General features: G+C 55.2%; 8 protein-coding genes across 8 annotated transcripts; 3 read left to right on the top strand and 5 right to left on the bottom strand.

The window, feature by feature from the left end:
* Window positions 1-1,350: 1,350 nt before the first annotated feature.
* Window positions 1,351-2,972, top strand: MAM_00395 (CRAL/TRIO domain protein; the record flags this gene model as incomplete). Its single annotated transcript, XM_040819194.1, has 3 exons — window positions 1,351-2,226; window positions 2,287-2,449; window positions 2,491-2,972. The coding sequence occupies 3 exons, from the start codon at window positions 1,351-1,353 to the stop codon at window positions 2,970-2,972; spliced, it is 1,521 nt and encodes a 506-aa protein (XP_040682459.1).
* A 940-nt stretch (window positions 2,973-3,912) lies between these two features.
* MAM_00394 (CAP domain protein) lies at window positions 3,913-4,954 on the bottom strand (the record flags this gene model as incomplete). Its single annotated transcript, XM_040819193.1, has 4 exons — window positions 3,913-3,982; window positions 4,042-4,149; window positions 4,209-4,334; window positions 4,386-4,954. The coding sequence occupies 4 exons, from the start codon at window positions 4,952-4,954 to the stop codon at window positions 3,913-3,915; spliced, it is 873 nt and encodes a 290-aa protein (XP_040682458.1).
* Window positions 4,955-11,247: 6,293 nt separating this feature from the next.
* MAM_00393 (NADH:ubiquinone oxidoreductase 20.8kD subunit) lies at window positions 11,248-12,134 on the bottom strand (the record flags this gene model as incomplete). The annotated part of the gene is made up of 4 exons (XM_040819192.1): window positions 11,248-11,385; window positions 11,496-11,628; window positions 11,759-11,986; window positions 12,115-12,134. 4 exons carry the CDS (start codon window positions 12,132-12,134, stop codon window positions 11,248-11,250), a joined length of 519 nt encoding a protein of 172 aa, XP_040682457.1.
* A 436-nt stretch (window positions 12,135-12,570) lies between these two features.
* Window positions 12,571-13,711, top strand: MAM_00392 (uncharacterized protein; the record flags this gene model as incomplete). Its single annotated transcript, XM_040819191.1, has 3 exons — window positions 12,571-12,820; window positions 12,882-13,525; window positions 13,598-13,711. The coding sequence occupies 3 exons, from the start codon at window positions 12,571-12,573 to the stop codon at window positions 13,709-13,711; spliced, it is 1,008 nt and encodes a 335-aa protein (XP_040682456.1).
* Window positions 13,712-14,286: 575 nt separating this feature from the next.
* On the bottom strand, window positions 14,287-14,637 carry MAM_00391 (Mitochondrial outer membrane translocase complex, subunit Tom5; the record flags this gene model as incomplete). The annotated part of the gene is made up of 3 exons (XM_040819190.1): window positions 14,287-14,324; window positions 14,399-14,500; window positions 14,625-14,637. 3 exons carry the CDS (start codon window positions 14,635-14,637, stop codon window positions 14,287-14,289), a joined length of 153 nt encoding a protein of 50 aa, XP_040682455.1.
* Window positions 14,638-15,744: 1,107 nt separating this feature from the next.
* MAM_00390 (Glycine cleavage system P protein) lies at window positions 15,745-19,111 on the top strand (the record flags this gene model as incomplete). Its single annotated transcript, XM_040819189.1, has 3 exons — window positions 15,745-18,391; window positions 18,451-18,969; window positions 19,038-19,111. 3 exons carry the CDS (start codon window positions 15,745-15,747, stop codon window positions 19,109-19,111), a joined length of 3,240 nt encoding a protein of 1,079 aa, XP_040682454.1.
* Window positions 19,112-19,600: 489 nt separating this feature from the next.
* MAM_00389 (60S ribosome biogenesis protein Sqt1) lies at window positions 19,601-21,025 on the bottom strand (the record flags this gene model as incomplete). Its single annotated transcript, XM_040819188.1, has 1 exon — window positions 19,601-21,025. One exon carries the CDS (start codon window positions 21,023-21,025, stop codon window positions 19,601-19,603), a length of 1,425 nt encoding a protein of 474 aa, XP_040682453.1.
* A 564-nt stretch (window positions 21,026-21,589) lies between these two features.
* Window positions 21,590-22,953, bottom strand: MAM_00388 (Set1 complex component spp1; the record flags this gene model as incomplete). The annotated part of the gene is made up of 2 exons (XM_040819187.1): window positions 21,590-22,104; window positions 22,257-22,953. 2 exons carry the CDS (start codon window positions 22,951-22,953, stop codon window positions 21,590-21,592), a joined length of 1,212 nt encoding a protein of 403 aa, XP_040682452.1.
* Between the last annotated feature and the right edge of the window lie 274 nt (window positions 22,954-23,227).

Here is a 23,227-nt window from a genome sequence, read left to right as displayed (position 1 = left end):
TCACTGGTCAGGAGGACTCGCATAAGCTGCTTCCTGGTCCGGATTCGAATTGGATCTCGGTGGACCGTCAAAATAAGTTATTTATAAGTCAACTAGCTGCCGCGAATGACGCAAGCTGCCCCTCTAGCCAACGGCGGCCAAGCCCCCACGTGATCCGAAATGCAGACCAGGCGTGCGACCCTAACCCTGGCTCCGACGTCAATGGTGGAAGCTTGATCCAGTAGTAGATGCAAATCGAGTTCTCGGATCTGCTGCTGCCCTACTCTATTCGAGCGCTGGGAGGCGTGGCCCTTGGCTAATCCAAGGCGTAATATATTGACCAATGACTTTTTTTGATCTCCTCACCACTCCCCTGCCGCACTAATTGGTACTAATGGCAGGAAGCTTCGCGGTATCCGGATTCCGAGTACAAGAAGCTGTTCTTGGGATGATGGCATCGTCTACTTACTGGTTTCAGTTTGCCGTGCATACAACCTTTGCAGCTTGTCGATTGTCAAAGCGAAACTCTACAGAAACGGTCCCGATAACAGTTCAATGCTCCGGTGCCGTTTGTGTGGCGCCGCCTTCGAAACGCCCGCTCGGCCGAAACCGTGTCCCCATGATACTTGATGACCGTCCCGAGGCACGTGGTAACAATTCTGCTCGACTCGGCTTTGGGAATGAGCGGAATGAGCCCGTACACGTCGGTCTGGGCCGCTACCCAGTCTTGAAGACCCCTCTTTTACGCACGGCGGGCTGCATGTGTTGGGTTCCCCAGTCTCGGCTCTCCGAGAATTGATCAGAGGCCCACGACCCTTCACTCAGGGTTCACCGGGTGATGCGTCGTGTGCACGGTCTCAACCTGTGGGGTGTTGGATCATCCCTCACCGCAAACTATCACTCACGCTGAGAGCTGAGAGAGGCGGTGGTGGTCCTTGCAGACATGGAAAATGGCCTCTGGTCACCATCGTCGTTGGAGTCAACCGTCTTGGAGCTTGCTTCTACAATGTCCGACCGCCCAACCGCACACAGCTTGCCGGCTAGAGTTCCGTCTGTGGCATCTTGATTCGTCCGCTACCCTTTTCAAGACCCAGATGCACATAATCTTGTGCCAAAAGGATATTCAGGGGAAGCATACCGTCGAGAAATGACTCGAGGTTCTTATTTAACGTTTGTAGATGCCAATAATGAGCCGTGCCAGCATCACCCTGTTTACTCACTGCTTTCCCTTCTCCTCGTCTGTTGGCAGCACTCGAGCACAAACATATATCCCGTCATACAGAGGCTTTGTTACAAGTCTCTGCCAGCAATCTCCAGACGCTCTTCTATACCAAACAAAAGAGAGAGCTTCTGCAACCCCAGGGCACCATCATGTCTTCCAACGGATCCGTCGACATAGCCCCAGGGCACCTCGGTAACTTGACAACCGAGCAGGAGGCTCTCCTTCGAAAGCTCTGGCAGACAGTCTTCATGCTGTACAACATGTTCGAGCACGCGGGACAAATCGTCCCGGACGCCGAGCCTCCAAAGCGAGCCGGCCTTCTCGGACGCAAATCCCAAGAAGCCGCCCCGGCAGCGAAGCCTTCCGCCGACGTGATTGAGGCCTTGCAAGTCATCACGACTGATCCGCAAGAGCAACAGCGTCTGTCAAAACAATTTACCCAGCTCATGGCCATGAAAACGCCAGAGTCCATCAAGCTGTTCAGGCAAGGCCTGGAGGCAGCACCGCGCGAGACCATCGCGCAATGGCGCGACCTGCTCGCAGACCAGTCGGCCGAAAGTATCCGCGAGTTTCAGAAGATTCTGCAAGGCCAGTCCGCCCAGGAGATTCGCGCCATGGTGACTGGCGCCGTCAAGCACGAGCACCCGGACATGGTCATGCTGCGATTCCTGCGAGCTCGTAAATGGGACGTCAACAAAGCCCTCGCGATGATGCTCAAGGCTATGAACTGGAGATTCAAAGACTTCAAGGTAGACGAGGACATCATGACTCGCGGCGAGGCGGGTGCCGTCGCAGACGCAGAGAGCGCCGACAAAGCAACCAAGACGCTCGGCCACGACTTTATGAAGCAAATCCGCATGGGCAAGAGCTTTCTGCATGGCACCGACCGACAGGGCCGAATCCTGTGCGTTGTCAGAGCCCGGCTGCACAAAGCATCCGACCAGTGCGCGGAGAGCGTCGAGAAGTATACGACGTACCTGATTGAGACGTCGCGCCTCATGCTCAACCCGCCTGTTGAGACTGCTGTAAGTTGATTCGAGTGCGCGTCGCTCTCTCGAGAGTCACGGTGCTGATGTAGTCAAAAGTGCCTCGTCTTCGACATGACCAATTTCACTCTCGCGAACATGGACTATGTCCCCGTCAAGTTCATCATCATGTGCTTCGAGGCCAACTACCCCGAGTCGCTTGGCGCTGTGCTGATTCACAACGCCCCCTGGATCTTCAAGGGTAACCATGAACCGTGCCTTGGTTCGTCCCGAACTGCAGTCCACAGCTAATCGTGATGCAAGGTATTTGGAAAGTTATCCACGGCTGGCTCGACCCCGTCATTGCCGCCAAAGTCCACTTCACCTATACTCGGAAGGATTTGGAGGAATTCATCGCGCCGGAGCACATCATCAAGGAGCTCGGCGGCGACGAGGACTGGGAGTACAAGTACGAGGAACCTGTCGAGGGGGAGAATGAGCCCATGAAGGACACTGCGACCCGAGACAAGCTCCAGCTACAACGGGACGACATTGCAAAGAGGTTTGAAGACGCCACCAAGGAATGGATCAGGGGCGCCGACGGCCCCCAAGCCAAGGAGCTCAAGGCCAAGCGCGACCTGCTGGCAAGGGAGATTGGCGAAAACTACTGGAAGCTGGACAAATATGTCCGCGCACGATCGTTGTACGACAGGCAGGGATACATTCGTGCGGCGCAGCAGTCGAGTGGTATGCCTAGAACGGTACCGACAAGGCGGACAAGTAGCTCTGCGCAAAGCACACCATGACGAGAAGAGCTCTTTTTTGTTCTCAATGGGAACGTATGGTGAAGCCATGTTGGACACGAGAATGAGTCGTCGAGAGAGGTGGGCTGATTTGTATCCGGCATCCGCGTTGGGGACTCGGGTCCAAGTTGGCCTTGACTCTTGACTGGAGTCTTGAGTCTTTAATTTGACAGACAGAAATAATAGCACGCGCGAGCATCACGTGTCTGGTGCCGTAGAATTGCCTTGCCTTGCCAAAGCCTCCAATCAGAAAACAAAGCTTCCTTGTACGGCGCAGCTCGCGAGCTTTCCAAGCGGTAGTAACAGGGCTGCCATGGGCCATGGCCATTCAGCCAGACAGTACAGTATGCAAATGGCATGACAACCACAGCTACTCCCTTGACACTCTTGATCGTAGAGCCTGATTTGTTCGTGGCCAACCGATAACATGAATCAACACGCAACTCGCTCCCAGGCAACAATTGACATTGATGCCCACAGAACGACCGGGCCCGCTCTGGGGTTGAAAGACGAAATTGCCGCCGAACAAACACCATGCGGCTTAACAAACCCACCACACACAAGGGCAAGTTGAGGAGCACGCGCATAGGAACCATCAATTGTGCGAGTACTTCTTCGCCTAAACGAGGAACGAAACATGTGAAACATCCAGTGCCTCCAACTACTGCTCCGTTCAACTGCATCAGGGCGACGCCAAGCACAAGCAGCAATATGATCAATTTCCATCTAACACCAACGTTGTCAATGAGTGGCCGGTCAGAAGAGAAACAAAACGAGAAGAATCTTAGGTTATAAAAAGAAAGACCAAGATTGTAAAGTATCATGTGGCCCATGAAGTACAGTTGAGAAGCGAAATTTACCACGCCCCTGGTACAAGCCACCAGATACGGGTTGAAGTGTTGATGCCGTCTACCACCAGTCTGGATTGTACCATCACTCGCATTCATAGTGCTGGCCTCAGCTTGCTGTGATGAGCGGTAAAACGTTCTCGGCCATCCTTGTGAGAACGTTGCCTAAAGTGTAGTGTCAGAATTCGACGTCAAACATAAAACGTGGGAAATCATCCTCTTACCAGGCTTCCGGTAATGACAGACGGTGAAGATTGATTCCTGGGGATAGATCGTGCCTGCTGGGCATATCGTAGAGGCGCAACCAAGTGATACCGACTCTACCCAAACAACTTGGGAATAGTGCAGAAAAACCCCTGTTCGGCTCCCGTAGTTCGTGATCTCGGCGTACCATTCCTTAACCGCTGTGACGCCAAACTCAGTTGGTTTATCCGCGCCTGAGATTCGATCAACCTCTAAGGTGGTGGTGGCGGCTGCAAGATTCTGGCCGTAGCCACCGCCGTCGACGTCCCTTTTTCTGTGTGAGAAGTCGTTTTAACTGTTTTTTTCCAAGAACGGAATGACTTACATATTATGCTCCATCACGCATGATTGAGCAACTTTGTAAGCGCCTTGAGCAAGCTTCGGATCCGATTTCATTGGGGGAGTATTGCGGTGTAGTGCACGTTTCTCGTTGTGTATCCTTAGCATTTGATTTTGGTAAGAGTTTGCGTCTCCGACAGGTGGATTAGGATCAGACTCGGGCTGAGGCACAGGCACAGGCTCAGGCTGAGGTTGAGGTTGAGGCACAGGCTTAGGCTGAGGTTGAGGCACAGGCTTAGGCTGAGGTTGAGGATCAGGCTGAGGTTGAGGCTCAGGCCGAGGTTGAGGATCAGGCTGAGGTTGAGGTTGAGGCACAGGCTGCGGATAGTGGTTCTGATTCGCACCGCCTTGTTGTCGGTCCAGTGCGTCCAGGGAAGTAGAAACTACTACTTTGTTTTCGAGAAAAATGGGGGGTTGGGTAGGCCCAGGGTCGCCCACGGTGACAGTCTTGGTGCAGTGTATGGTAGACACTACAGTCTCCAAAGCACGCGCTTTCAGAGGGCCAGCGACAGCCACCGCGGCGCTAGCGGCCACGAGGAACAAGGAAGATTTCATATTGAGTAGCCTTGGATGACCTACCGCCAGGTTAGTTTGTGTGCGTTTGGAGCATCCGCAGTATATATAAATCAACCAAGAAGCAGTGTTTGGTCTCGCAATCAGTCATGCAGCAGTAGAGAACAATGACTGAGGCCAACGTAGCAGACAACCGCCGTCCTGACGCTGCCAGTCATACGATAAAAACCAGCAACTTGTTGTCAACCGCAACCTCAAGACATTGGATTGTGGAGTAGTGGTGGCTGGGTGACAAGAAGCCGTGGAATGTCAGTCCATATGGGGAATGCCGAGTTGAGACAGTACTACTGACGACCGACCCTTTGGTACGGGATGACCACTCGCGGATATGCCAACGCAGCGGAACGTGCTCATGGCTACTCCCCCTTTGTGTTTTGTTGGCATTGCAAGCGCGTTGTCTGATGTGCATGACAGCGAAATCGACCAAATATACACAACTCATCAAAGTACCATGACGGACCTGAATAAGGGTGCTGAACTCGGAAAAGCTGAACAGGGAGAGGGGGGTAGGATCAGGACAGAAGTTCAAAAGCCTATACCTTTTGTCGAGTTGAACCACGAAACACACAAAAATATATTGGCGATATGTGGAAGCGCAGACTGCTGCGGGATAGTCGTTTTCAGAAACAGCTGGGCAGCACTGCTGTCGTCGCAGATGGCCTGAAGCACGGCGAAACAACACGAGGGGTGGTCGAAGGACGTTGAAGATGAAGGCGTCAAGGCCAAGAGGATACGAATGACGAAAAGAGGCGTCAGACGTAGTTTCACAGACTGGCAATGCGCAAACAGTCGTCGCAAGGCAGAATGCCTTCGAGAGAAAGAGCGAGGATCACAGGGAGCGTAACGTGCCGTCCAGGACACAAAGGAGCGGAGGGCCGAAGGCGAAAGGCGAAAGGCGCAAGGAGGTTGAAGCAGCGAACAGGAAGAAAAAGGAGTGGCAATGCCTTCTAGGCAGTCGACGGCCAGGTCTGTGGCTTTGGGAGGGAGATGTAGGAGATCGGCGGAAGGGTGGTGGTCTAATAAGGGCAATTGGGTACGGGAAGGTGCGGCCAGTACTACGTACTACGTAATACTGTACTCCGTAGCTGCCAGGTAAATTGGCCAAGCGGGCCTCAGCGACGTCGTCCGGGACCAGCAATCTCCACAGCCAAGGGCAAGGACTTGTTGTTTTGTGCTAGACCTGCTCGAGTACCTACTCAAGGTACGGAGTACCCAGGTGCGTTCAACCAGCGTCTTCACAGAGCCCGAAGCCTGGACTTAACCGCCCTTTGTCCGGCACGCGCTGCCGTCATCCCTGTCCAGACGAACCGACCGATCAATCCATGTCTGGGGCAAGTAATTTTAAATGGTGGAAGTAGAGCGAGGCGTGCTCCCAGCCTGGTCCCTGGCGCTAAGGGCCTTCGTCCGCACGGTATGGGGCGTGTCTAGTGCAGCAGACCGCACGTGCTTCGCCATCTGTAGCCGACGCTTCATAAAGCAGGGGTTAGATTATACAGTACGTATGCTCGGCTCCTGCTCATGTTGCATAACGGATGAGACTCACTTGGAACCCTCATATTCGGTACTACTCCGTACGGAGTACTAGCACTCTCAAATCTGCACAGGTGACTCCATGTCCAATGGACAAAGGTAAGCCCAGTCGTATCATCCATTCATCGGGCTCATCCATTCATTGGGTGACATGAAATGAGAGTGGCGCCGCCCTCTTGTCACGGCAAATGATGCTCACGTTCGCAAAGGCCCGGTTCGACACGACCACGGTCCAAAGCGAAGGCACCCAGAGTGAAGAGCCAAGAACTGACAACCTTGGAAGCTTCAATCAATGGCGCAAGTTGCCGAACACGACTCTGGAGTCTCGTCCGAACTGAGAAATACCGTGGCAGCTGCCGGTCTCGTTCCCTGCAGACCGGTTCTCGCCATCTGAGACTCCTCGATCTTTTGGTTCACGATGTAGGAATCCTCCCCCCCGGCGGCCACGGCGGCCACGGATACATATTGCTCACAACAAAGCGCGTGTGTGTATCAACTGCTACGGTTCATGTACCTAGGCATGTATGTATGTTTGTTGTATGCTCATGAGCATGGCGTATGGCTTGGGCTTGATGGTGGCGGCTGGGAAGGACCGTTGCTTGACCCTATTGTTCATTTTTCTGAGGCCCTTTAGCCCACATCTCAGCCATACATCAGGTACGCTGTTGAGTACTTTAGTTCATACATTCTCTCGCCATCTCCACTCGAGCTTCGTTGCGCAGATTGCTGCATGGCATGCAGAAGAGAAGCTAATGGGCCAATAGCATGTCGCGGCCATGAGTAGTCCCATCAAACAAGCTACAGTACGTGGTACGTACATGCAAGGCGGAAGTGGGTCTCATCGTCCCTGAAACATGCCTCATTTCTTTGGCTGCTTGTCGACGGACCCACATGGCCGCCCTTTCTCTCTGACAAGAGTACGGAGTATATAAAAAATAAATAATAAGAATAATAACAACAATAACAAAAAGAGGGAAAGAGAAGGAGTAGAGGAAGCAGAAGAGCAAATCCTGCGTAAAGGGAAGAAAAACTCTGAAACCCTTGTCGACCTTCTCTCCAGGCACCTCTCGGACTTCATCCCCCCTTCTCCACCTGGCGCCGAAGGAGGGAAAGTTTGTTCATTTTCCTGCGTGAGAATCTTCTGGGGGCCAATTGGGGGTGAATTGTGGTGCCCGCGATGTTGAAGGGACAAGTCTGAGCCGTTCAAGGCGTCGCTGTTACTGTCCGTGATCAATAATATGGTCGGAAGCGTCTTCAGTCGATTGTTTGTACGTATCTCATTGTCTCACGCGCGAGTGCTTTCTGCGTGAGGCTCTGTGCTGCACCTGCTCGCCTAGGTTACCCCTGCGCGTGGGAGCGTGGGAGCGTGGACATCTGAGACAAAAGTTGAGTCGTGTTTGCGCGCATACACGTGCAAGCACTTGGCCCGGAGAAATACCCAAGACAGGCAGGCCCATGTGCTGCTGACGTACGGAGTATTACTAGTACGTACTCCGTACTGTGAGGTGCACACTGCTGCTGCTGCTGCTGCTGCGCTGGCGGCGTAGTCCCCCGTAGTACGTACCTCGGCCCCCGCGTCTGCTTTGTTGTCCTACATTCCAAGACCCAGGGCCAAGAGTCTAGAGACACAAGGGCCGGGTTCGGGTTCACGTCATGTCGCGCAAACACAGGCGGTTTGGAATGTGACTCGCCGCAATTGAACTGAATTGCATCGTCCTCCCATCTTCCGGAACACTTGCGCAGCTTTTGAAGTCTGCCACTGCCAACTGGGATGTACGCAGTCGGCACGGCAGCATCAAGCTTGTTCGCGGCGTGCCAAGCCGCGGATGGCAGGGCCAAGAAAGGAGAAATGGATTCTGTGACATTTCATCTCACTGTTGCCATGCGTCTCGACAAAGGCCCTCTTTGCCGGCCTTGCAGTCCTCCAATCAAAGTGTGCAGGGATGTCAATCTCTCTCTCAAGTACTCCGTACGGAGGATTCCGATGGGCTTCCGGCCCTGAAACCGTCCGTGGCTTGCTCCATCAGGGCTTCTTCCGTCGCTCAAACACTTCAAGAGCGTCATGCCGACCAGCGAGCAGGTCATGCATCCCCGGACGCGAGCCAACTTCCGAGAAGTGATGGTATTCCGCACTCAACATGACGACGTCTGTCTCCATCATACTCCGTAATCATAAAGTAAGCAACTGATTCAAGCCATCCGCCGACTGACCCTGTCCTGTCCCGTCCTGTCCTGCGTCCATGCCAAGTTCCGAAAACTACCCCTACAATGAATGCTGCTTACGTCAAGTAGTAAGTTACCGAGTAAGTACGTGAAATACAAGACGATGAGTACTCTGCCTACTTAAGTACCTACTTCCTTAAGTACCTACTTAAGGTAGGTACTGGAGTAGGTACTTGAGCTACCTCCTGAGTACTTAACCCGGGTGCATCCCCGTACAGGCAGCTGAAAACTCTCGTCCAGAAAGACCGAGAAGACTGCAAGTGCGGCCGTCACTGACTCCTGCAGGTCCCTCGTCCTTGCCCACGGGCGGGTCGCCATCATCAGCGGGCCACGGCAATCATACCGGCCACCTTGTCCCACAATACTACACCACGAAAAGCCGCGTTTCGTCTCATGCAAGGCGTCTGCTGCAGACCGACTACTACTTGGGACGATTCATTTGCGTTGGTTGGTACCCAGGATGGTTGGGATGATTGGGGCCATTGTCGCTCGCCAGCCGGCCGGCCGGGAGAGTGAAACACTAGGGTCTCCGCAGTGAGCACGACTTTGACTCTTGAGCCTTGTCGTGGTGTAGGGTAGTCACCCGTACCTGGACATGATGCGATTCCAAGCTGGCCGCGGGCTGGAGCGTGCGGGAGCAGCGTAGAGACCACGAAGGCGAGTGCCCATGTCTGTGCAAGCGAGCCATCGCTGTGCTTCACCACGCCGTCGCCTGAAACGCTCAACGACGAACTCTGGTGCCCAAGTCCGCTTCAACATCGGCCACGGCGTCCACGCCGTGCAGGTGCCTCCGGACCATCTGGGACTCTGATACAGAAACCTTCGTCTTTCTGTTTTTTCGCGATAGAGTCAAAGAGTCTCGTCGTGGAGATGGCATTCCGGTGTTGGTTGCTGAATAAACAACTCGGAGAGCCTGCCATGAAATGCGCCAATAATGCGGCTTCAGGAAAGCTGCGACCAAGCAGCCGAGATGCCAATTACTACGGAGTATGTATTACATCGGCAAGCGTAGCGTACTTAACTACTTGCTACTCTCCGTCCAGGGAAAAGTCTTCTTGTCCGGGCAGATAGACGAAGCCTTCCACTGAACAAGGCGGACATGACGGTCGACAATGCGATTCGAAACTAGGGAAGCAAGCGCGCCGCTGGGAGTGAGCCAGCCTATTCGAGGGGGGTTCAAGGAAACAAGGAGCCTAGTTCAGCCAACGTGTCTTCTTGCAGTTGTTTTTAGATATTTTATGTGATTTTATTTTATTTGTTTTAGATTTTTCTATAATTTTGCTGGCCCTCTTGTTTCTCGGGTCTCCTAGTCCCCAAACTTGACCAACCCGGCCGGTGCCTGTGCAGGAGATGTCGTCAAAGAAATAGGCGTCAACAAAGACGCGATCAATCTCAGCCAGCGACCAGTCCATGTTCCATACAGTTGTCCCCGCGCAGATTCCATGCAACGTCGACTTCCAACGAGAAAATCACCAGCTAAAAGCAGTTACCTAACCCAGGTAAACCACCCAGTGGCTCGGGCCAGTTTTGGTCCGCGACCGTGGACGACTGTCCAGGTCATTTTAAGTTTGACTTTGCAGCGACCGTAAGTCTTCCTTTGTAACCGTACAAGCCTCCTGGTGCTACGACATGTTCTCGGCCCAAGCGAAGCCTGATACACGCCTGTGTACGCTTTGTCAACCTGATGATGCGGGCCAGGAGCTGTCTGGCAGAGTTTATATTCTTTTCTTTTAGCATGTTCAGCAGCAACGTCATCAGCGTGCTCTTGGAGTCTAGTATTCCGAAGCTAGACTACGCCTGTACCGGCCCTTGTGGATGCTAGTGACTTTTCACGCCTGAGTTCAACAAGCTGTGGATACGGCTCAACAAAGGCCGATCCAACGATTTGACCATGCTCACCATTTGTGTGTTCCTTCTCTCTTGTTTTTCTTCTTGCTGCATCCCCTTGATGAGCCTAGGGCCCTCGTCGGCCCTGGGATTGCGGACCATCCCAAGGATGAGCAGGCCGTTCTTCGGAACCGCTCTGAGGTCGACGATGCCGGGAAACATCCCGGGACAAAAGGCTTGAAAATATCAGGAGGCTGTTGGCTATTATCCTGTTTACAATGTAGCTTTGGATAAATTGCAAGGAGCCGGGAGCGAGTATTACAGTTGCCTAAGAAGACTTGCCTCCCTCCGCCCCTCCTTGAACAAACTCCATAGAATGCTTTTGCGCACCAGCAAGGGGGGTAAAGGAAACCTGCGGCAGAAACAACCGACGATACTTGGAAGGGTCACGCTGAAGCTGTTCGAGGGGCCCACAAGAGTTGGAATTCGAGGGGTATATCTTGTACAGCAAGATTTCCGTCCAACGCGAGTGATGCTGTGAGCACTGGACGGAACAAGCTCTATGCACCTAGTGGAAATAGGAACTTGAGAGACTGGGCAGAATCGTCTTTGAATCACGCAACACTGCCCAAGAGTAATTCGTTCAGTAGGATTTAAATATACAAGGCGTAACTAGCAACTCTTTCGCCAGGCAATTATTGCTTCGCATCTTGCCCCGGAATAAAGGGTTTACCATCACCAGGACCAATGCGAACATCAGAAAATATCTGCTTTGGCCTCAATTCGACGGGGGTAACGTTCTTGGGCTGGTCGGGGATCTTCTTCTCGAGTTTCTAAACCGGTGAAATTAGCTCATTGCCCCCTCCAAATATGGGTTTTTTTCGTGCAAAATAATAATGACAGAAACATGGATGAGCCAACGTTGGGCGAAGAAGCGGCCTACCAGCTTGTCGAAAACACACTTGTTCAGCTTCCACTCGGCAGGGCGACACTGCCAATGCTGCTGATTTCTGTCGTCCAGACACTCCCAGTGCTTGCGGAACTCGGAGAGACAGTGGGTGTTGATGTCCGTGAGCCTATTGCATTGTCAGCTTCGCATTCTTCGTTGCCTCGTGCGGCCCCCCCTCCCCTAGTCAGTCCGAGCTAGAATTGCTGGCAGAATTGCAGCCATGAACGATCTGATGAAGCAATGTGGTGGAAACGTACACGCTCTGAGCGCAGCGAGTGACCCGGCGACCCTCCTTCATACAGTCAAACTCGCCACGACCCGGGGTCTCCGTCTTGCACTGCATGTAGTCATCGTTGTAGTCGCGGCATCGGGCGCCAATGAAGAAAGACGCGGACAACAGAGGCGCAGAGCTGGCACCAATCTCTTTGACGGCGGGGACGTTGTCAGGGAGCGGCGTGGTGTCGATGAGGACTTCCTGATGAAACCTACCAGTCACGCGGTCAGCCAAAGAGCGCTTTCAGTTGCCTCCAAGGTGCTTTGAACCATCCCACCCGGCGCTAATATGCCTAAATAGAAGAGCGTGCGGGGAAGTCGGCGTAGATAGAACACGTACTGAGGTCGTCGGGTCGCCATGCTGCCTGTATCTGGGGCTGCCCGTTGGTCGAACCGAGAATAATAAGTTGGTGAGCTGGTGCGATCGTTGAATGGGAATTTGAGACGAGGTTGGAATTGACCACTCGTGATTGGCTGCCAGGTGGAGACCAGACCTGGCCCAATACATGATTGGGGATGCGCAGTCGCAGCTCAGTTTTGATCTCCTCCGACACGGCGCGAACAACAAACAAAGAAGCTGTACCGAGACGAGACGAGCAGCGGCTAGCTCTAGCCGTGCCCAAAGGCCTGAAACCTGGCCTCTGAACAACCCACGACCTTGCAACTCCTGGCAGCAGTCAAGAAATTACTACCATCGCCCCCCGGACTGCTTTGCAGCAGGCATATTGGCGCCCTCTATCCCTCGGTGAGCTCGACTTGAGCAACACGACCAAAAAAACATCCATCAGCCATCACCATGTCGCTGTTCGGCCAATCGAAGCCGCTGGGCTTCGGCGGCCTTTTTGGTCAATCGCCAACCACACAACAGACACAACCTGCGCAGCAGACAGGCAGTGTCTTCGGCCAGACCATGGGCAGCCAGCAGCCCGGCGCGCTGGGCAACTCGATGACGGCACAGCAGCAGCAAGTTCAGCAAATGCCGGCCCTGGCGCAGTCGCAAGACCAGCTTTCAAGCTCACTGTGGCAGCCTGGCAAAGAAACGCCTCGTAGGATTCTCTGTTCAAATCTCCTTGAAGCCTCTCTAGCCAAGCTAATCAATCCCCATAGACCAAAAACCAATCCTCGATCAAATCAAACTCGTCACCGAGAAATGGGACCCCGCAAGCCCGAGCTGTGTCTTCAAGCACTACTTTTACAATAAAGTCGACGAAGCCCATATCCCCTTCTACAAGCCCCAACCCCACGAAGACCCTCGCGAGTGGGAAGAGGCACTCCAGAACAAACCCGCCCCGGGGTTCATGCCCGTCCTCTGCTGTGGGTATGGCGGCGTTGCGGACCGTCTCAAGACACAAAAGCGCGCCATTTCTGAATTCAATACGCGTCTGCACCAGATCAATGGCAGTCTGGATGCCATCTTGCAGCGTCATGAGTTGGAGACGGAAGTGCGGGCCTTGGCGGCGCGGAGACGGCAGACTGCCATCAGCGAGAGATGTTTGGCCCTAGCCGCAAAGGTACAGGTCTTGAGGAACCGCGGATACGCATTGAGTGGTGATGAGGATGACTTGAAGAACAGGCTGCAGACGTTGGAACGTGAGGTGCAGGATCCTGCGTTGGGAGCCAGAGAGGAGGAGCTGTGGAGCCGGCTGATTGTGTTGAGAGCGTATTCAGATCGCTTGAACAAGGAACTGGATAAACCTGCTGGCCCGGACGGCGAGGGTCTGGACCCGGAGACCGAGGCAAAGGCAAAGAGGGTACGTTTTTGTCCAACTCTCGACTTGAAGGTCTTCCTACGGACGAGCAATTACTTACCGGGATTATTACAGGTTCTGGAAGACTACGAGAAGCAGCTGCAGCACCTGAAGAAAGAAGTGGAAGCGTTGGCTGTCGATTTCGAGGAGTGGGAGAAGAGCCGCAATGCCAGCTTGAAAATAAGATGATATGACTGAACTGGGGTATGATGATAGTGGAGTACTTGGGGAAGGAAACTGGGCTTATTGCTCCGTTGCTAGGATGACCTTTCTCGTACAACGCGATTCGAAAATAGAGCAATCATCGATGGACGCACTTCACAGCTTTGTAGAGCCGTTTGGTTGACTCGCGGTCGAGTATATTTAAACTTGGCGTTCTTGGGACTGTTCATTACTTGCTTGTAACATCGTGGAGATGCGTCTGGTGACCTAGTGTAGGCTGAATTTGAGTTTCTGGGGACTTGACTGTGCACATGACGGCGCTGGACACAGCATATATAGATTCTTGTCTGAACTATTCTATTTGGCAACCAGACAAGATGGCCGCCATGGTGTCTACATCGTAGCCGTTTTTATTTGGCACACGATATTCCGCACTGATATCCCATTCGAGAAAAGAGCTAGGCGTCTAACATCGTGAACAAAGATCATGACCCGCCTGCGTCTCGATTCAGTATTTCGGCGCGGGTGCGTCCGTCAGCGGGCTATTTCAATACGTCCCACGATCATCCGGGTCTTGTAATTCTAGCAGATCATGGGCGGGTCTAAAAGATCCTACTGGCCATGTCGATGGCGAAAGGAGCTTGATATTGGTCAGCTCTCGACGTGACGGACCAAAGGCCTATCCAGGCTCCTTCTCAGTCGGGCGAAACATACAGAGATACAACATGAAAGCTGTAGCGACGACCTGCTGCACCGTAAAGGTAGCCTCGGCTTCCATGGCGCGGATTTCCTCGGGAGACTGCTGCGGGGGAGCGACTGGATCAAATCAAGCAAAAACAACGTCAGCTCGGGCTATTTCCCAACCGATTACCCAATATTGAGGTACAGCGTAGGCCAAAGGGGACAAGGGGGGTGTGCGGTCAAGGACGGCAAGACGTACATCCTCCAAACATTTTGGAATATGGGTTGTCAGGCTGTCGATGCTAGAGGGAGAAGAGACTCGGGTGATTCGTTGCCCCAGGAAGTTTGTCTGGGAGGCGGTGGTATTTACGTAAGAAAAGGGCGACTTCGGCGACTTGGTGGTGTTGCGGTGGAAATTTCAAACCGACGACGACGTGACTAAGGGTGTGCATGTCCCCGTAAGAGGCAGCTGGCATTGCACACCGTCGGCCCGAGTCGTTCCGATTGATGGGTTCTTCCTTTGTCGGTCCAAGTGCACGCAGGCAGGCGCTGGGTTAGAGGAAGAAGGAAGTGCAGTGATGGTCCAATCCAATTGCATTTGACATGCCAGTGCCGCAAGCATTGCTACACAACGTTGAACCTCAGCGACCTGTTTGGGGAAGGAAGCGCCTGGAGGCTGGGGCACAGTCGTCGGCAAGACCTCCATTGGGAGACGCCGGACATCTGCGTCTCCCCAGTGCGCTCTCGGAGTGCGGACGACCGAGTGCCACCCTGCGGCCACCCAAGTACTTCAGTATGTTTTCAAAACGCCTGCCGTGTCGGGCGCGAGAACAGCTTGGACCGCCAACGATAATGGCCGTGAAATCTGTGGAGAGTCGTCTGGCAAAAAAAAAAAAAAAAAAAAAAAAAGGGCCTGCACTTGCCGATAAAGCGGGATCGGACGACGCACGATGTCCATATGGATGTCATGCTCGTAGCCGCCGTGCGGTGTGCCCGTTATCTTTCCTTGTTTTGCTTTCCCACTTCTCCTTTTTCACATTCATTGCGTGGACAGGACGGCTGCTTGCTTGCAGTCCATCGTATCGCGGCGGGCTCCAGAAAGTATTGATTGATACTTTGTTGCCGTGCTTGCCTTCAATCCGCGCGGCTGCAATCGTCGTTGCCGCATTCGCCATCCACCATTCGCCAGCCGCCGTCATCGGTCTGGATTTTGGCCCATCGCATCGTGGGGCAACAGAGGAGGCTTCGGGCCGCCGGCCAAAAATCACCGAAAAGACTTTGGCTGCGGGATACCATCCTCTTCAACGTAAAGGGCAAATCGCAATCTCTTTTCAGGGAAATCCTCCATCTTCCAGCGCTCGCAAGGTCCATTGGCCGCAATGGCCTCGAGACTGGCCCTCCGAGGCGCGCCTCTGCGCTCCTCGACCGCGCTTGTTAGCCGCGCCGCGCCGCCCACCGCTGCCGCTGCCACCAAATCCTGCAGCCTCGTCGCCGCTGCGCGCAGCACGCCTGTTGCTGCTCGCGCCGTTGTCTCACGCTGCTTCTCCCAGACCGCCGGGGCTGCGGCCCCCAAGGCTCGGCCCGGCTCGATTCGCAAGGACCCGGCCTATCTCGACATGCAAAAGACGAGCGACGGGAACCCTGAGCCATGGATGGACTTCTCCGCCCGGCACATTGGTCCTCGCGACGAGGATATCCCCGCCATGCTCAAGCAGTTGGGCTCTGGCCTTGAGTCTCTGGAGGCTTTTGTTGCTCAGGTCATCCCCGAGGACATCATGCTCCCTCCCCAGAAGACGATTCAGCCCAAGACCTACAGCGAATCTGGCGTTGCCGAGCTCTTCAAGGCCATGAATGCCCACAACGAAATCCACACCTGGATGAACGGCGGTGGCTACTACCCCGTGGAAATCCCTGCTGTCATCAAGCGAAACATACTCGAGAACCCTGCCTGGTATACCAGCTACACGCCGTACCAGGCCGAGATCAGCCAGGGCCGTCTGCAGTCGCTGCTCAACTTCCAGACCATGGTTTCCGACCTCACCGGTCTGCCTGTTGCCAATGCCAGCTTGCTCGATGAGGGAACTGCCGCTGCCGAGGCCATGACCATGTCCCTCGGCAACCTTTCGACTTCTCGAGCCAAGCGCCCCGGAAAGACCTATGTTGTCTCTCATCTCGTCCACAATGCCACCTTCGAGGTCATGCGAGGCCGTGCCGAGGGCTTCGGCATCCGTCTGGAGATGATGGATCTGTCCGCAACCGATGCCATTCAAAGGATCCGAGCTCTCGGCGACGATCTGGTTGGTGTCCTCGCTCAATACCCCGACACCAACGGCGGTGTTGGTGACTTCCGCCATCTGGCTGATGTCGCCCACGAGCAGGGCACCCTCTTCAGCGTTGCCACCGACCTGTCCGCCCTGACCCTTTTGACGCCTCCTGGCGAATGGGGTGCTGATGTTGCTTTTGGTAACTCGCAGCGATTTGGTGTTCCTCTAGGATTCGGTGGTCCCCACGCCGCCTTCATGGCCGTCAAGGAGGCCAGCAAGCGTCGCTTGCCCGGCCGCATCATTGGCGTTTCCAAGGACCGCACTGGAGGGCGTGCTCTCCGACTGGCTCTCCAGACGCGCGAGCAGCACATTCGCCGCGAGAAGGCCACTAGTAATGTTTGCACTGCCCAGGCTCTCCTGGCGAACATGGCTGCCATGTACGCCATCTACCATGGACCTGCTCAGCTGAGGGAGATGGCCGTCAACAACCTCCGCTACGCTCGCATGCTCCAGTCTGCCGCTCAGCACTATGGCCTTACCGTTCCTACCCTCACTCTCGACCCTCAGGGTCGTGCTTTGTCCGACACCATTGCAATCAGCTTTGAGAATCCCAAGGCTTGCCAGGTATTCCGAAAGGAGCTTCTGGAGAGGGGCATCAGCGGGGGCAAGGCCTGGACTAGCAATGAAGCGGTTCTGGCCGTTCCCACTACGTTCACTCTGGACACATATGTCCGCATCGTCGAGGCTTTTCAGGCTGTGGCCAAAAAGAACCACACGGACCGCAACTTGGAGGTTGCCAACAAGTTCTGGAGCGAGGGCTGGAGTCCGTCTTTGGACGAAGTTGTCAATGGCATCCCGCAAATTGTCCGCCGAGAGTCTAGCTATTTGACGCATCCCGTTTTCAACTCACACCACAGCGAGACCGAGATGCTTCGATACATCTACCAGTTGCAGTCCAAGGACCTGTCCCTGGTTCACTCCATGATTCCACTGGGCTCCTGCACCATGAAGCTTAACGGGACGACACAGATGGAACTCATTGGCCACGACAAAAGTTCAAACATTCACCCACATGCCCCCGTGAGCAGCTACAAGGGATACCAGAAACTGTTCAGCGCCACCTCTGCGCAGCTGGCCGCTCTCACTGGCATGGATGCCACCTCACTGCAGCCCAACTCTGGCGCCCAGGGTGAGTTTGCCGGTCTGCGAGCTATTCGCAAGTACCACGAGCAGCAACCTGGTCCTAAGCGCGATATCTGCCTGATTCCCGTCTCCGCCCACGGTACCAACCCTGCATCCGCTGCCATGGCTGGTATGCGCGTTGTCCCCGTCAAGTGTGACACCATTACCGGCAACTTGGATCTCGCCGATCTCGAGGCCAAGTGCAAGAAGCATGAAGAAGAACTCGGTGCTTTCATGGTCACGTATCCCAGCACATTCGGTGTTTTCGAGCCCGGTGTCAAGAAGGCTTGTCAAATTGTGCACGCCCACGGCGGCCAGGTCTACATGGATGGCGCCAACATGAACGCCCAGATTGGCCTCACCTCGCCCGGCGCTCTCGGTGCCGATGTGTGCCATCTTAATCTTCACAAGACCTTCTGCATCCCTCACGGCGGCGGCGGCCCTGGGATTGGCCCAATCTGTGTCAAGTCTCACCTCGAGCCTTTCCTGCCTCACAAGGACAGCCAGACTCCTGTGTCCAGCGCCCCCTTTGGTAGCGCGAGCATTGTCCCGATCAGCTGGTCATACATTGCCACTATGGGTAGGCCAACATGACGCTGTACCTCTACTACTATTGACAGTTTGCTGACAAGGTTATAGGTGACAAAGGCCTTCGCAAGGCCACCTCCATGGCTCTCCTCAACGCCAACTATCTCCTTGCCCGCCTCAAGGATCACTATCCCATCTTGTACACCAATGACAATGGTCGTTGCGCTCACGAATTCATCATCGACGCCCGCCCATTCCGCGAGACTGCAGGCGTCGAGGCCATCGACATCGCCAAGCGTCTGCAGGACTACGGCTTCCACGCCCCCACTATGAGCTGGCCTGTCCCCAACACGCTCATGATTGAACCCACGGAGAGTGAGAGTAAGGAGGAGCTTGACCGCTTCGCCGACGCCCTCATCAGCATCCGCGCCGAGATTCGCGAAATCGAGGAGGGCAAGCAGCCTCGTCAAGGAAACGTCCTCCGCAATTCTCCCCACACCCAGAAGGACCTCCTCGTCGGCGACGGCGAGGGTAGGTGGGACCGTCCCTACTCCCGCGAGAAGGCTGCCTACCCTCTTCCCTATCTGATGGAAAAGAAGTTCTGGCCTACCGTTACTCGTGTCGACGACAGTAAGTGACGACGTTTCTTCACTCCGATTCCCTGTCAAAGATTGCTCGCCTCTAACAGCCAGTCACAGCCTACGGCGACACCAACCTTTTCTGCACATGCCCCCCCGTCGAGGACACTACGCAGTCACAGACGTCTGTATGATTCAACCCAGTAGACCCCCCTGATGGAATAAAGCGCCAAAAGGGAGATGAAATTGAAAGCGCGAGCATGTTTTGTTTAAGAATTTCAACATTTAGCAAGGATGATGTGTACTACTTTTATCTTGCGCATTAGACCAGGGCACGTTTTAACCTACACACGTCGCTCACGAAGTGCCGAAGCAGTACGCTGTTTCTTTTCTTCCTGCTTTCATTAGCCTAGGGCGTTTTGATGAGGCATCCGCTTCTCGAACAATTCAACATTCGGGGCATTGGGAATATTTGGACTATACAACATTAGAAAAAAGAAACAAAAAGAGGCTCATCTTAACAATGGGACAAATGGATCACTAGCCGGCTGACGCCGCCTCCTTGTTTGCAACTTTCTACGTGGTCCCGTGCGAATGTGAAATGTACAAATACCCTGTGCCCTAGGCGACCGTCTTGCATCATTGGCGGCACGTTTCGTGTGTGAATTCCCACGGCGACATCATTACGCCTCGAAAACAAGAACCACGCCATCGTCACCCGCCGTGACGACCCTCTCGCCCGTCTCGCCCTGCACGAAGCCCATGACGCCGCCGCCCTCGCCGCCGCCCCTGTGGCCCTTCCACTCGTTGACAAGACCTCGATCCGTGGCGCCACCGCTTCTCAAGTCCCATCTGCGGACGACGCCGTCCATGCCGCAGCTCGTCAACAACCAGGTATTCTTCACAAACTCCAGCCTGACGACGGAATGGTCCTCGTGCGCGGCGGCAATGTGGCGCCGCACAGCGAAGCGCCGCGCCGCGTCGTACACGCAGATGGACCCGTCGACGGACCCGGCCGCCAAGAGCGTCGTCGGCGGAGTGGTGGCCGTCAGTGACACGGCGAGCGACTCTACGCTGTCGCCCTGCGTGTGCAGCGACGCCAGGATCTGTCCGCCGGCGGTAGCATCCGCGGCCGACAGACGCGGCAGCGAGACGACTTTCACGGCGCCGCCCGCGCCGCCGGTCGCGACGAAGGATCCCTTGGGGTCGATGACGATGGAGTACAGCCCGCCGTCGACCTCGAAGCGCTGGTCCTCGCCTGTCAGGGAGACCACCGTCATGCCGTTCTCGCCGGTGACGTTGCGCGCGGCCGCGTCGCCCCAGACGTCCCAGACGTAGAGGGACGAGTCTTCGGACACGGTCGCCAGCAGGTGTCCGTCTGGCGTCCAGGCGCCGGCGGTGCAGGGCGCCGTGTGCAGGAAGTAGCTCTGCACGATTTGTAGGGGGTTCGAGGCGTCCGAGGCGTCGATGGTGTACACCCATACTGAGCCGTCGGACGCGCCGAGCGCGACCGTGTTCTGGTGGTTTGGCGAGGGACACGGCGAGATCCAGTTTACTTCCTCGACCTCCTGGGCGTCGCCTACCGGCGTCATCTCCACGGCGCCGGGGCGCGTGTCGGCCTTCCACACCTTCACGCGGCCGTCCAGCCCGCCGCTCACGAGGAACTCGCCGCGGGGCAGCGTCCAGGCGAGTGTGTTGATGGAGTCGGTGTGGCCCTCGAGGGCGAACAGGCTGTCGAGCTGTGTGCTCTTGGGCGTCTCGGCGGGGTTGCTGGCGTAGCTGGCGGGCAGGACGGGCCGTGACGCGGCGGCCGACGTATCCAGGAGCCATCCTGCGCCGGGGGCGTCCTCTTGGGGCCCTGCCGAGCCGCCCACTGCGACGAGAGAGGGGTGCACGGGGTGCTGGGCGATGGTGAAGAGGGAGTCTGGCGGGAGGTCGAAGTAGGCGATGGAGTCGTTTTGCAGGAGCACCTCTTCGTCTTCGTCTTCTTCTCCTCCCTCGTCCTCGGCGTCCGAGTCCATTGCGATGTCGTCGGCCGAGTTTTCAATCTCCTCGGCGGCGTCTTCGAGGTCGAGGAGGTCGTCGTCCACTTCTTCGGGGTGTGACATTGCGGCTTGAGCTGATGTGCTGATGTTTTTGATGCGAGTAGTTTTGAGGGCTGCGGCGACGGGATGCCCGCAGCGACGCGGTAAAATACACGGCCTGCAGGAGGCGGCGAGCGGACGGACGATCGAAGGTGACGGAAACGAGTGACTGTTTTGTCGGGTAAAGAAAAACGTCGTCGTCGAAACTCCCTTGGCTACCCCGCTGCTCGCCCCTCTTCGACTTTGACAAATCTGGACCCTGGGGTCATGTCATGCATGCGGTTAGACCGTGTGCGTACGCGAGACGAGATGACGAACGCGCCGAATAGCTACAAGCAACTTGAACGGGTTTGAGCATGATTCATTGTCTGTGGATACATTCCGTCTAGAGCAACAATTCTAAATTTGATGTTGGCGGCCGTTGGGATAGTACGCGCAGCTCACAAGTGCTCATCAGCCTGGCCGGCCATCAACGTTTGAAATCCCGTCCGTCTCCCCTTGTGTTATCAGTTCGTCAAGGGTATGGCCCGTATCCCGCAACGCCTTCTGATTCCCCTGTCGGAGCCGACTTGCCACAGGAAAACCTCATCATTCATGCACAGATTCGACCCAATTACTCTCCGCCTGCCTCCTCCTCCATCGCTCCGCCACGGCTCTGCGGACGATTTGCTCCTCCTCTTCCACTTCTGCCGCCTGGCCGGCCATTTCCCGGATGTGGTGCTTCACGCCCGAGGGGAGCATCTTTTGCCAGCCGCTGTGTGTCTTGCAGCGTTTTCGTTCGCACATTCCTCTGACCGCGTCATCCTCGCCAAGCGGATCGTCGAGCTTCGAGTTTTTGAACACCTCCTCACCCTCGGGGGATTTCACAAATGCCGAGAAGACGTCTCGCGCAGAAACCGCGTCCAGCCTGGAGTCATAGCCGCAAATGTCGTCGCCGAACCGTCCGGCTGTAATGGCCGCTCTTCTGCGCTCTTGAGCCAGCTCTATTAGAGCGAACATTTTGTGGCAGAGGAGCGTCTCTTCCGCTAGCTCAGATCGGGCCCTGGCTGCTTCGTCGAGAAACTTTTGCTCTTCGTCGCTTAATAGTTCGGACAAAGCGTCATCTGTTGTACTTGTCAGTCGTGCATGTGGCACACCATCTGTTGGAGAGTATACTTGCCCCCTTTCGCATCCACGTCGTTGGTCGGGTCGACCGAAAAAGGCATGCTGACCAGTTTCCACATGCCGGCCTCGTCTTTACTTACCACATCACTACTGAGAAGGGCCACGAACTCATCCTGCGCCAGCTGATCGCTGAGACCATTCTTGGCCCTGGCTCTGGGTAGCCTGCTAACCATTCGTTCCCACCATGTTTGCGCATGCTCATTAGAGCAAAACACGCTGGGTTGGCTCTGCGTCAAGCGCGCCGGTTTGCGACAAGCTCCCAGCGAACATGTTCTTTTGTAGATGGTGGCAACGCGTTCAGCTGTGCAGTTTGGGCATATGAATTTCTCAATGAGGTTTTCGCCGATTTCTTTGTTCATGTTGATGCACTCTCCGTGAAACCAGTCCTCGCACCTTTCGCAGCAAATCATCCAGCGATGGTCGTCGGGACCACGGCACAGGCAGTACGGGCCGTTGTCGGATTCCTCATCGCCGGAAGCTTCGTCTACGCCTAGCGCCGCCGAGCCCGTTTTCATATTCTTCATTCTCTTTGAGCCGCCAGGCCTTGCTCTCCTTGGGACTTTTTTAATGCTAGCCGCCGCGCCTTTCTTCTTAGACGCAACGGCCATGGCTGCAGAGTCGGGCGTCTCCGTCAGAGGAAGTGGTGTTGGCGATGACTTGAGCGAGGCTGAGGCGAGGTCTGAGCCGGCAACCCAAGGGGAGATAACTGCATGGTCAGACTTGACTGCCCAGTCGGCAGATCCAGATCGCAAACGGTCCTCATGCGAGGATCCGGGTCGCTGATCCATTTCGGACGGAAGGATCTGGCCGGGAGAGCGCTCCGTACTATGCTGATCCGAAGCCAGACGATGATGAGAGATTCACCAAGACTTTCATTGCTGAAGTCAGATGTAGTTGAAGCTGAACAGAGCTTGCATTACGAACCCTTTTATGAAGCATGAGGGCAGGAGTGACGTTGAGGAACGGGGGTGCGCGTCTGGACGCTCCCAGGCCGCAGCTTCGGTCTCGGCAAATTATCGGTGACCAATAGCAATCCACGTAGAGCTTTTGTCCCCATGCCGT

The sequence above is a fragment of the Metarhizium album genome (assembly GCF_000804445.1).
Source record: "Metarhizium album ARSEF 1941 chromosome Unknown scaffold_1, whole genome shotgun sequence".
In the NCBI taxonomy this organism is placed as follows: domain Eukaryota; kingdom Fungi; phylum Ascomycota; class Sordariomycetes; order Hypocreales; family Clavicipitaceae; genus Metarhizium; species Metarhizium album.
This window is presented reverse-complemented; position numbering and strand designations above follow the sequence as displayed.